The 13,675-nt window shown below is 39.1% G+C and overlaps 2 protein-coding genes across 5 annotated transcripts in view; one reads left to right on the top strand and one right to left on the bottom strand.

Annotated features, from left to right (window-relative positions):
- The window catches only part of LRRC8C (leucine rich repeat containing 8 VRAC subunit C), a 120,389-nt gene that overhangs the window by 83,418 nt on the left and 23,296 nt on the right, over positions 1 to 13,675 (bottom strand). The gene's annotated exons all lie outside the window — the stretch shown is intronic.
- Positions 5,898 to 6,151, top strand: LOC117092233 (cytochrome c oxidase subunit NDUFA4-like). Its single transcript, XM_033225521.1, has one exon. It carries the CDS (start codon positions 5,903 to 5,905, stop codon positions 6,149 to 6,151), a length of 249 nt encoding a protein of 82 aa, XP_033081412.1. The 5' UTR covers positions 5,898 to 5,902.

The raw sequence follows: 13,675 nt of genomic DNA, 5'->3' as shown, positions 1-13,675 counted from the left end.
GTACCTAAAGTCTCTTTCTAATCCATGGGTTGACAGCTTGAGTTTTGCCAACTAACTCACTCTTGATATTAAGAGATATCAAAACACAGCAAACCACTTTAAAGTTTTAGCTCTTTTGAGGGAATGTGGCTTAGGATGTGATTTCTCAGCAACCTGAGTTCCAAGGCTCAAATGCCCTCAGCTTAGATTTTCCTCATCCCATCAAACACTGCCCAGCAAGTAGGTCTATTACTGCTCTCCTTTGTATTTTACCTAAATTTCTTCCTCCCACTGCCCCAGGTTTACTCCTTTTTTAGTTTTTCCTAATATAAGTAACTCATGCTCTGGCTGATGGATTGGGTGTGAGGTTTGAGACAGAAGAATCAATATGAGTCCAATATTTTTAAGTTGAGAAGCTGAAATAATGGAGTTGCCATTTTATAAAGGGAGTGAGAGTAGGTTTAGGGAGTGGGGAATAAGGAGTTTGGATAGAGACATCTGAAATTTGAGATGTCTACTAGACCCCCAAGTGGAGGGGCTCCACAAACAGCTGGATATACTGGACTAAAGATAGGAAAGATCTGTGATAGAGATAGAAGTTTGGGAGTCATTAGGGTTATAAAAAGTGGTAGGATGAAACCACCTAGGGAGCATATAGAGAGGAGAAAACTATCTAAGGACTTCCTGTAGCAAGGAGCATTCTGCCACCAGATATTGGCATGAATATTGTTTTCTCACTTCCTTCAGGTCTCTACACATATATCATTATTGGAGACACCTTTTCTGGCTACCCTATTGAAAATATTAATACCAACTCACCAAAAGCAAGAGCATGCCATCCCAGCACTCCCTTTTTTATTCCCTAAGTTGCTTTCCTCAATAGTATTATCTTTATCAGATGTACTATACAGGTATTACTCATTTAGTTGTACTTCTGTCTCTCTGCTGCATCATGAGGTAAGCTCTTAAGAAATGGGGACTTTATTTTGTTCACTCGTGTCTCCCAGAGCCTAGAACAGTATCTGGCACATAAAAAGTACTCAGTAAGTAATTGCTGAACCAATGAAATGAGAAATGAGCATCTACTTAATCTGAAATTCTCCCAGTTATTAAAATGAATAACAGAAATGTTTATGTGACTACCAGAAATTAGAGTAAGGTGCACTTGGTTTTGAGGAAGAGAACACCAGATTTCTTTTGTACCACTCTGCATTTTCTCATGATACTTGCACTCTGTTTAGGGGCAAAGAGGAAGCAAAGAAGTCATAAGAGGCCACCTGAGATCTGCATGGAGCTGGAAAAAGACAATTCTATCTTATTTAGAGTTGGGAGAAGGAATTAAGGAGAGGAGTGGGACAAGAGGTGCCCTGGGCCTCATTTGTTTTGAATCATGGGTGCCTTTATATTATTAACAGTATCATGTTTTTTCCTCTACTCACATTGCCGGCCTCTGTCAACTTCCAGGGACCTACCACGGAATAAGGCGAAGACTGTAAGAAGGGAATGTACATGTTTATTAAGCAACAGCAGTGCAATAGCGATCATTGATCGTTTCGGTCAAAATGCAGTCATATGTTGTTTAACAATGGGGATATGTTCTGAGAAACGCATCATTAGGCAATTTTGTCATGTGGACGTCATAGAGTGTACTTATACAGTCCGAGACGGTGTAGCCTACTATACACTTAGGCTACAGGGTTTGGCCTCTTGCTCCTAGGCTATAAATCTGTACAGCATTTTCCTGTACTGAATCCTGTAGGTAACTGCAACACAATAGTATTTGTGTATCTAAACATAGGAAAGGTACAATAAAAAAAGCATAAAAGATTAAAAATAGTACACCTGTATAGGGCACTTACCACGAATGGAGTTTGCAGGACTGGAAGGTGCTCTGGATGGGTCAGCAAGTGAGTGGTGAGTGAAGGTGAGGGCCTAGGATGTTACTTTGCACTGCCGCAGACTTTACAATAATACTGTACACCTAGGCTACACTAAATTTATAAAAAATATTTTTCTTTCTTCAATAATAAACTGTAGGTTATTGCAACTTTTTTACTTTTTAAACTTTAAACATTCTTTTTAACTTTCTGACACTTTCATAATAACATTTGGCTTAAAACACAAACACATTTTATAACTGAACAAAAATATATTTTATTCCTTATTCAGTAAGCTTTTTGTTATTAAATTATTATATTTTGCTTTTTAAACTTTTTAACTAAAAACGAAGACACCAACATGTATATTAACCTAGGCCTAAACATATGCAAATCAATAAACATAATCCATCACATAAACAGAACCAATGATAAAAACCACATGATTATCGCAATAGATGCAGAAAAGGCCTTCAACAAAACTCAACACCCCTTCATGCTAAAAACTCTCAATAAACTAGGTATTGATGGGACGTATCTCAAAATAATAAGAGCTATTTATGACAAACCCACAGTGAATATCATAACTAATGAGAAAAGCTGAAAGCATTCCCTTTGAAAACAGGCACAAGACAAGATACCTTCTCTCACCACTCCTATTCAGCGTAGTATTGGAAGTTCTGGCCAGGGCAATAAGGCAAGAGAAAGAAATGAAGGATATTCAAATAGGAAGAGAGGAACTCAAACTGTCTCTGTTTGCAGATGACATGATTGTATATTTAGAAAACCCCATCGTCATCTCCCTAAGCTGATAAGCAACTTCAGCAGAGTCTCAGGATACAAAATCAATGTGTAAAAATCACAAGCATTTCTATACATCAATAATAGACAAACAGTCAAATCATGAGTGAACTCCCATTCACAATTACTACAAAGAGAATAAAATACCTAGGAACACAACTTACAAGGGATGTGAAGAACCTCTTCAAGGAGAACTACAAACTACTGCTCAAGGAAATAAGAGAGGACACAAACAAATGTAAAACATTCCATGCACATGGATAGAAAGAATCAATATCGTGAAAATGGCCATATTGCCCAAAGTAATTTATAGATGCAATGCTATCACCATCAAGCTACCATTGACTTTCTTCACATAATTAGAAAAAACTACTTTAAATTTCATATGGAACCAAAAAAGAGCTCACATAGTCAAGACAATCCTAAGCCAAAAGAACAAAGCTGGAGGCATCACGCTACTTGACTTCAAACTATATTGCAAGGCTGCAATAATCAAAACAGTATGGTACTGGTACCAAAACACATGTATAGACCAATGGAACAGAACAGAGGCCTCAGAAATACCACCACACCTCTATAACCATCTGATCTTTGACAAACCTGACAAAAACAACCCATGGGGAAAGGGTTCCCTCTTTAGTAAATGGTGTTGGGAAAACTGGCTAGCCATATGCAGAAAACTGAAACTGCACCCCTTCCTTACAGCTTATATAAAAATTAACTCAAGATGGATTAAAGACTTAACTGTAAGACCTAAAACCATAAAAACCCTAGAAGAAAATCTACGCAATACTATTCAGGACGTAAGCATGGGCAAAGACTTCATGACTAAAACACCAAAAGCAATGGCAACAAAAGCCAAAATTGACAAATGGGATCTAATTAAACTAAAGAGCTTCTGCACAGCAAAAACAAACAAGCAAACAAAAACTGTCATCAGGGTGAATAGGCAACATACAGAATGGGAGAAAAATTTTTGCAATCTATTCATCTGACAAAGGGCTAATATCCAGAATCTACAAAGAATTTAAACAAGTTTACAAGAAAAAAATCAACAACATCAAAAAGTGGGGGAAGGATATGAACAGACACTTCTCAAAAGAAGACATTTATGCAGCCAACAAACATATGAAAAAAAGCTCATCACTGGTCATTAGAGAAATGCAAATCAAAACCACAGTGAGATACCATTTCACACCAGTTAGAATGGCAATCATTAAAAAGTCAGGAAACAACAGATGCTGGAGAGGATGTGGAGAAACAGGAACACTTTTACACTGTTGGTGGAAGTATAAATTAGTTCAACCATTGTGGAAGACAGTGTGGCAATTCCTCAAGGATCTAGAACCATAAATACCATTTGACCCAGCAATCCCATTACTGGATCTATGCCCAAAGGATTATAAATCATTCTACTATAAAGACACATGTGCATGTAGGTTTATTGCGGCATTGTTCACAATAGCAAAGACTTGGAACCAACCCAAATGCCCATCAATGATAGACCGGATAAAGAAAATGTGGCACATTATACACCATGGAATACTATGCAGCCATAAAAAAGGATGAGTTCATGTCCTTTGCAGGGACACGGATGAAGCTGGAAACCACAATTCTCAGCAAACTAACACAAGAACAGAAAACCAAACACCACATGTTCTCACTCATAAGTGGGAGGTGAACAATGAGAACACATGGACACAGGGAGGGGAACATCACACACTGAGGCTTGTTGGTGGGTGGGGTCTGGGGGAGGGATAGCATTAGAAGATATACCTAATGTAGATGACGGGTTGATGGGCACAGCAAACCACCATGGCACGTGTATACCTATGTAACAAACCCGCAGGTTCTGTACATGTATCCCAGAACTTAAAGTATAATTTAAAAAAAAAAATAAAAGAAACACAGGGAAACAATATCTACCACATGGTGGGGAAGACAACACGATACTATATTTGTGGTATTCAAGAGTCAGACAGTTAACCTTTTGCTATAACTAGCATTATTCACGTCCCTTACTGGAGTTTAGGGCTCTATTTTATGAGGAATATGGAAAAATATTACATAGACATTTAAGGGCAAAAAATTTTACCTACAAAAATATATTCAGATTCCAACGATTTCTGACCCATCTTAACTACTACCCCAATCCAAGCCACCATCATCTCTCAATTAGATTATTGCAATATCTTCCTGACTAGTCTCTCCACTTCTACCAACGACCCCTAGAGTCGTCTCAAGTGAGCAACCAGAATGATCCTGGGTTTCTTCTCCATTCAGAATCCTCTAATAATTCTCCATCTCACTCAGTGAAAAAGCCAAAATCTTTACAAAAGTTCTAAAAGGCCCCCTGCAATCTCACTCCCACCCCACACCAGTCTCATAGTTCTCTCCTGTACATTTGCTTTGCTCCAGCCACACTGGGCCTTCTAGCACAAGTTTGTCCAATCTGTGGCCTGCAGACCGCAAGTGGCCCAGGATGGCTTTAAATACGACCCAACAGAAATTTGTAGGCTTTCCTAAAACATTATGAGATTTTGTGATTTCTTTTTCTTTTAGCTCATCAGCTATCGTTAGTGTATTTCATGTGTGGCCCAAGACAATTCTTCTTCCAATGTATCCCAGGGAGGCCCAAAGATCGGACGCCCTTGTTATAGTGGCTTCTTGGCACCCCAGGTTCACTCCTGCTTTTGCATTTGCAGCGCCTCTGTCTGGAATTCTCATCTTCCTGGTATCTGCAGGGCTCAATCCTTCATCTTCTGTAGGCCTTGCCGAAACTTGCCCAGATTTCAACCACTTTTCACCATTTCCATCACTACTCCTCTGTTCTAAGCCTTCACCCTCTTATTTGAATAATACTGCAAAGCCGATTTAATATCACACCGTATCTCAGCCATAGCACTCCCTTTCCTCCTCCCCTGCCTTATTTTTCTCCATAGCACTTAACACCTTTGAACATACCATATATATTTTAGCTAATTATGCATTTCCTTTTCTTTCTCCTCCCTCTTGAATGCAAGTCCCAGGAGGGCAGAAATTTTTGCTCAATTTGGAAAATGTTTTGTCCCTAATGCCCAGAAGAGCGTCTGGCCCATATTTGTATTCAGTAGATATCTGTTAATTAAAAGAGTAAAGTGGTAGAAACAGAACCTATAAAGAAACACTATGGAGATACTACTTAGCCCAGAGCCTAGTGGCTAAGCTGGTTCTCTCCTTTCCAATCGGAGGCCTCTGCAGCAAACATGCTCTGCCAGATCATCACTCAATCCAAGAAGCATCTAAGCTTGATCCCCCGCTTTGTATGTACTGGAGCTAGAAGTACTGGAGTAGCACTATATCTCTCGTGTCTGGCATTGTTCAATCCAGATGTTAGTTGGGACAGAAAGAATAATCCAGAGCCCTGGAACAAACTGGGTCCCAATGATCAATACAAGTTCTACTCAGTGAATGTGGATTACAGCAAACTGAAGAAAGAAGGTCCAGATTTCTAACAAATGTTTCACATCAAGGTCTTCCAGACAATGGAAGGCCATCCACACAATATTCCGCTTAACCAGGAAATACTTCTCTCCTTTAAATGCATGAAATCATTTTGATGTAATCTATTGGCGATTATGCTAATTAGTAAATAACTGAAACTTGGAAAACAAAACAAAACAAAAAGAAACACTATGTAAATTGAGACAAGCAAAGGAATACAAAAGGCTACCAGAGGAGTCCAGAGCCTGGACGTCCATGGACAGACTTCAGTGCCAAATACACAAATGCTTCAACTTTGCACATTACAGGCTTTAAACTGCTGCATGAGTGATTTAGGAAGAAACAACCCATTGTTAAATGACCAAATAAATGGTTGCAGGATGAAATCCGAGGGTTGGTCATGCCAAGGAGATGTGAAAAATAGGACAGTGAATCATGTTTTGATGGTGAGCTTGCTGTCTGGGGGCCGGGTGCTGGATGAGAAAGGTTCTTTTGCTCCACTAGGAGCTTAAGATGAGTATTTCTCCAGGAGCCAACATTACTTACTGAAACGCAGAAAGTGCACATGTTTTCAAAGGGAAAACACATGGACTGGTATTAAATTAATAACTTCTGATTGGAAAACCTGTTGACAGAATTTGGCTGAGCTAGTCTCCTGAAATTTATTAGGGAACACCTGGGGGGAAATAAAACCTAGGATAGGGAGGAAGAGTGGTTCTCAACCTTGGCTGCACATTGGAATCACCTGGAGAGTTTTAAAAACACTGATGCCTGGGTGCAGTTAAATCAGAATCCCTGGGGTGGGGCCCAGGCATGAGGTTTTTGTTTTGTTTTGTTTTGTTTTGAAGGTCCTCAAGTGATTCCAACATGTAGGTGAGGTTGAGATCTATTCTCCTCAAAATATCTGTTTCTTCTGTTTGTGATAAAAAGTACAGCAACGTGCGAAGTGAGGTCTTAGGGAAAAACCGGAGCTTTATCTGGGCCTACCAAAGGCAGGGTTTGCTCACTTAAAATGATTTCAGTACTCCATAAATGTATATTTTCATAGCACATCTTTGGTTAATAGGTACCTGGACACCACCCCTTTCCAGATCACCACATCAGGACTGTCAGGCTTCCCCACACAGCCCACCCTCTCTCAGGAAGAGCATGCTGTTTGGATAATATTTGAAGGGGTCTCAGACCATAGCTGCAGTGTCCTATTTTGGAAGCCCATGGCTGAGTATTTTCATAAGCAGTCCAAGATCAACACTTTCCTACTTGCTCGGTTCACCCCTTCACTCCCCTGGGTTATTTATATTCTCAACTATCTCCACTCCCACACTGTAAATTCTGTAAGGGCAGAGACCACGTTGCTCATTTTGGCATGCCCAGGCCCTGATCTAGTCGTCCGAGCAGTAACAGTTTTGCGTGACACAGAGCTAGGTTCACATGTACAGCAATGATTTGCCCCTCAAAACAGTTTCTCAATGTAGATGATGCTTTGAACATTAAAACTGTAGTTCTGACGGGGTCCATATTTATAAATGTTTTGTTTTAGAGTAACAGTTCATTACCATTTTATTGACATTTTTAATACTAACAGTTAATTACTGTTACTGTAAAATGAAGTTCTCTTTCTGTATAAAGGAAAACTCCACCACTATCATAACATGAGCTGAGGTTTACTGTGTACTTAGAAGTGCCAGGCACGTCATACATATTACATTACTTAATGCCCAAATATCTCCGGGCTCCAAGTACTATAAGCCTACTCTTACTGAAGAAATGGATGCTTAGGAAGGTCAATATTCTGCCTGGGGTTACAGAGCGGTAAGCAGAGGTGCCTGCATACAATCTAGGTAATCTGGTTTTAGAACTCGTTAATCTAAGTCACTAAACCTAACATTCCATAGACAACAGAACAAAACAATTGAAAACTGAGTTGAATTCTTTCTTGAATGAATTTAGGAATTAGTTAACAGGAAAGGGTATTTTCCTTTACAGAAGTGTTTCATAAAAACTGGGATAGCTGGACTTGGTGACACAGTCTAGCTACTTGGGAGGCTAAGGTGGGAGGACTGCTTGATCCCCATAGTTTGAGACAAGCCTGGGCAACATAGTAAAACTTCATCACAGACACACACACACACACACACACACACACACACACACACACACTAAAAAAACTGGAGAAGACACTACCTACAATTTCCTATTAATTCTCATTATAATATCAGAGACACTTTTAAAGATATATCATACTTAGAGTGTAATATACACATACTCAGATATGTTGTCTTTTAAATTTGTTTGCTTTTTAATTAGCAGTGGCTCCTAATTATTTGGCTATAAATCTTTTAGCTCTATAGCCTCTTGGTCAGGCACTTATAACTTTAAAGAATTTAAAGAGTGGAATCTACACTTCGCTCAAGAGCTAAATGACAGTACAGGTAGTTCATTTCCCTGTCAGAAATGTACTCATTTTCAGCATATGGTACATACATATTTCCAAGAAACATTTTATGGTTTATCACTCAGAATGAAAAACAATGACACGAATGTCACATTTTATATCAATTGTTTAGTTTTGGAAAGATAATGAGGATTTCCTTAATCCTGTTCATAGGTGATCCTGATATAAAAATAGAAATGGTATTTAGGTATAATCTTCCTTAAAATGAGGACATAGCTGCATATTTTTAAAATGTAGTGATTCTACCACCTTCCCCACTTCCACTACATAAAATGCCTTGGCATGTGAGATGTTGAGATATAAATAATTACTATTTTAAAACTTTACTGAGCCTCAGAATTTTTAAAGCCTTTTTCAGATTATATTCTAAAAACAAATATATTTTCAAACAGTCTTCATTCCAGGTTTCCAAGCAAACACACCCGAATAGGTTAATATTTCAGACCCTTAGACTGTTTTCAAATGTTATATTTAATAATGCTTATGATGATCACTCAAATAATTTTGATTCAGTTCAAGTATGTCAACAGGAAGAGGCCTGGCAGAAATATAAAAATTCTAAGCAAAGTCATTCTGAGACTCAAACAACTCCAATACCAGAAATGCTAGTTAAACCAAACAGTAGTGTGGCCAAAGAACATCAAGGAAAACTGCTGTTTTCAAGATTTGTGGTTTCCTTATATAAGGAACCTATTCTGCTCTTGGATGTGGCACAAGAGGGCTTTTCGAAAGCATGGTATATTTCAATTAAAAAAAAAAAGTCTTAATCCAGTTGAGTAAATGTAAAGTTACACACAGTCATACACTTCATTCCTGAGATCCTCTGGAAGTAAATCTGCTGAACATTAATGACACATCTCATCGACTATGTTTTTGTTTATAAAATACTCTAATATGTACATGACTCCAGTTCAGGTTTAAAATTTTTTCCCGTCTTTTGAAGAATAGGTCTCCTGAAAATTTTTCAGAAATTCTTAGTAATTTTTCATCATACTAAGCATCTTTTCATTTTATTTTATTTTATTTATTTTTGTTTTTGAGACCGAGTCTCACTCTGTCACCCAGGCTGGAGTAAGTGACGCAATCTGGGCTCACTGCAACCTCCGCCTCCCGGGTTCAAGTGCTCCTGCCTCAGTCTCCCGAGTAGCTGGGACTACAGGTGTGCGCTACCATGCCCAGATAATTTTTGTATCTTTAGTAAAGACGGGGTTTCACCATATTGGCCAGGATGGTCTTGAACTCCTGACCTTGTGATCTGCCCTCCTCGGCCTCCCAAAGTTTTGGGATTACAGGAGTAAGCCACCGCGTCCAGTCGTACTAAGCATCTCCTAATCACAATGGCAACTACTTACTGGGCTCACTACCACGTTAGGCAAACCACCATAAAGACAGGATATGTTCCTATTTAGGATACCAACAATACAGTAATAGCATTGTAATACAAAATTTAAAGGTAGTTTGTACAAATTCTTTTCCTATGAACTGATTACAGTTTTGTACATTTAGGGTGATATGAAGTCCTTAGTCCGAGGCAATATATGTCAACAGTAAAACTAACAAAAAAGACTCCTGTTATTACCTTAGATGTATATACTACTACCTCATTGAACATCTGCATTTCCAGAACTCTAAGTTTAGTCATAAGCAGCCACATTAATCTAAAAAAAAAAAATAAAAGGAAGTCATCTCTACTCACCATTTTGTATAATATAATGAAATAGTTACAATGTATATTTTATAGCCAGAAAGACCTAGGTTTGAAATCTAGCTCTGTGGCTACTAGCTAGTGACTTTGGGCAGGTTATTTAACCTCTTTGAATCATGTACACTTGGAAAAGTAGCTAGCAGTCAATGTGAAAATTGTCAACTACACTATTTAATTAAGAAAATATTTCCTGACTTCTTGCTTTTTAGAACAGTGTTTGTATTATTTAATAAACTTTGAATTAAAAAAAAGAAAATTACCTAGGCTTCTCTCTTGGGAATCTTCTGGATTCTGAAAAATCCAATTTACTGTATGTTCCACTATATCTGCTGTTCATGGAAAGTACCTGACAGTACCCCCAAATTGTGGTGTCCTCTTGAAAACATTTGCTATTTTTTCCATTGCCTCAAGACAGGCCAATTCCTCCCAATCAATTATTTCTAACTCCATGTGTTACCTATGCTTGTTGCATGGATACAAACAAAACTCTGTGAAACGCCAACCTGCCCCAATTCTTGAATTACATGCCTGGAAATCCAGAGGTCTCAAATGCACACTTCCACTAGATTCCCCACTGACTATGCGATTCTTTGAGCTTACTCAGTACCTAGCATCTCTGGAGCATGACCCAAAGTTTTAAGAAAGCCTTGATAGCTAAAAGCAGTAATGATAAAGTGAATGAACAGGTGCTTAAGAGCAAGGGCCCATCCCCACCCCACACTTGACAGGCAGTTAGACGTGATGATGTGGAGATCGCCAGCTTATGGAAGGGCTGTTCCTCTGACCACTGCCATCCAGAAACACAGCTGCCTTTATAGGGTCTACAGGATGGTTAGCAGCTGAGGCTGAGGAAACTAGCTGCAATCTGTGGGATCAACATTTCCCCTCAAGGGAGAGTTCTTGGAAGGTGAGTCATATAATCTTCAGGAAAGGTCACTGAAAGAGCCCTCATGTTGAATCTTTGTTGTGAGCTACTACAATGTCCCTGTGCTCTTTGTACCTCTAGCTGTAGATGGCAGCATCACAGTGAAAGACACAGCTGCTTGTTTTCCAATATTCGGCCTCTCCTTCTTATGTAATAATAAAGTACATGTTCCAGTTCCCTTGAAGGCAGGTATGGTGTGGGACTTAGTCCTAGCCAATGGCATATAACCAGAAAAGATGTACTCAACTTGGAATTGTGTCCTTAAAGGAGCCTTCCATATACCTTCCTCCCCACCTCTGAGATGGGATGCAGGCTTAGTACTAATCATCTTCAACAGACAAGTAAGAGATACATGTTAGCAAGGGTAGAATACCAAGACTTATAGGAGGCCAAGTCCTCGACAATAACAGATCCACATGACTATGTTAAGACTGTTATGAGAGAGAAAGAATGTTCTTTCTTCAAGTCACCATTGTGTGTGGTGTGTGTGTGCACGTGCACGCATGTGTGTGTGGAGAAGATGGAGAATCTCTCTGACAGCATTTGAACTCTTCACCTAACTCTTAGTCACACGGGCAGGGCTTTCCCACTGGAGTAGGTAAATGCATGTCACATGGAGCGGGGGGAGCATATTTTCCTGGTACACTGACTTTACTCAAAAATTTGGATTTAAAAAAATGCTGGCCCGGTCGATGGCACATGCCTGTAATCCTAGCACTTTGGGAGGTCAAGGTGGGAGGATGGCTTGAGCTCAGGAGTTTGAAACCTATCTGGGCAACATATCGAGACCCTGTCTCTACAAAAAATTAAAATATTAGCCAGGTGTGGTGGTGCGTGCCTATAGTTCCAGCTACTTGGGGGGCTGACACAGACTGCTTGAGCCCAGGGGCTTGAGGCTGCAGTTAGCTGTGATCATGCCACTGCACTCTAGCCTCTAGCCAGGGTGATAGAGCAAGATCTTCTCTCAAAAAAAAAAGGGGGGAAAAAGAAAATGTTACATTGAAACCAACAAACAAGGATATAGAATCAAAGGCAAAATTCTTGTGCTTTTAAAAAGTTAAAACAGAAGATATTAGACAAAATTTTGATCCTTCACGCAGAGTGCTTGAAACTCTACTCCCAGATTTCTGAAATACGCACAAAATCTGTTTTATGCTGATAAAGGCACTGATGGAAAGAGGAGCATCAGTTGTAGAAAGAACCTTAGACTAAAAGTCCAATGTTCTAGAACCAACTCCACTTTTGACTACAATATATTGGGCAAGTCCTACTACCCTGATTTCTTTACATTTTTACAACACTGCCACACCTGTATGTGTCCAATCAATACATTCTCTCTCTCTCTTTCTGTCTCTCTCTCTCTCTCTCTCTCACACACACACACACACCCCCCTACCTTTGGGTTGCATGGGGAATAAAGATAACTTAGATGTGCTCTTGAAAGGCAGTGAGATACTAAGAGTTGTAATCCTATCCAGGTTCAGTATCCCTTATCCAAAATGCTTGGAATGAGAAGTGTTTTGAAGTTTTTCAAATTTTGGAATATCAGGATTATTATACTTACTGACTGAGCATCCCTAATCTGAAAATCTAAAACCAAAAATGTTGTAATGAACATTGCCTTTGAACAGCACATTGGCACTCAAAACGTTTCGGATTGTGAAGCATTTCAGATTTTAGATTTTTGAATTTAGAATGTTCAATCTGTAGCACTGACATACCAATGGAAGTCATACAACAAAAAGGCTGCTCATGACCTGATAACCCTATTGTGATGCCCTTCAGTGGACAAGTTCTACAATTCACAAAGAACTCACAATCAGCTTTCTATGCCTCACTATTAAATATGATGGGATGGTTTGAATGTTTGCCTCCTAGAAAACTCATGTTGGAATTTAATTGCCATCATAATGGTATTAAGAGGTGAGATCTTTAAGAGTTGTTTAGGTCATGAGGGCTCTGCCCTCATGCATGGATTAGTGTTACCTTAGGAGTGGATTTGCCCCCTCTGGCTCTTGCTCTCTTTAGCTCTCTCTTTGCCATTCCACCATGTGATGCTTTCTGCCATATGATAATGCTACAAGAAGGCCCTCACCAGATGCCTGCACCTTGATATTGGAATCCCAGCCTTCAGAACTGTAAGCCCAAAATTTTACGTTCATTATAAATTATCCAGTCTTGGTATTCTGTTACAGCAGCACAAAACAGACTAAGACATTTGAAGACACAGATTTAGATCATCAGTCATTTGAGGAATGCCTCCAACTGAAAGACAGATATAAATAAGACAAACAATCAAAGGAACAAATAAAGACATTAAAACCAAAAGTAAAGCAGAGAGCAGGAGTTCACATTTAAAAACTTCCTAACTATAATTAATATTCTCAGAGAGCTAGCAGGAGATATTGTACTTATAAAATAAACACACTGGAAAAAAAAAAACTTGGAAA

Source organism: Trachypithecus francoisi, unplaced genomic scaffold, assembly GCF_009764315.1.
Source record: "Trachypithecus francoisi isolate TF-2019V2 unplaced genomic scaffold, Tfra_2.0 Lachesis_group12, whole genome shotgun sequence".
Taxonomy (NCBI): domain Eukaryota; kingdom Metazoa; phylum Chordata; class Mammalia; order Primates; family Cercopithecidae; genus Trachypithecus; species Trachypithecus francoisi.
The sequence above is the reverse complement of the archived record's forward strand: the minus strand, read 5'-3'. Positions and strand labels throughout refer to the sequence as shown.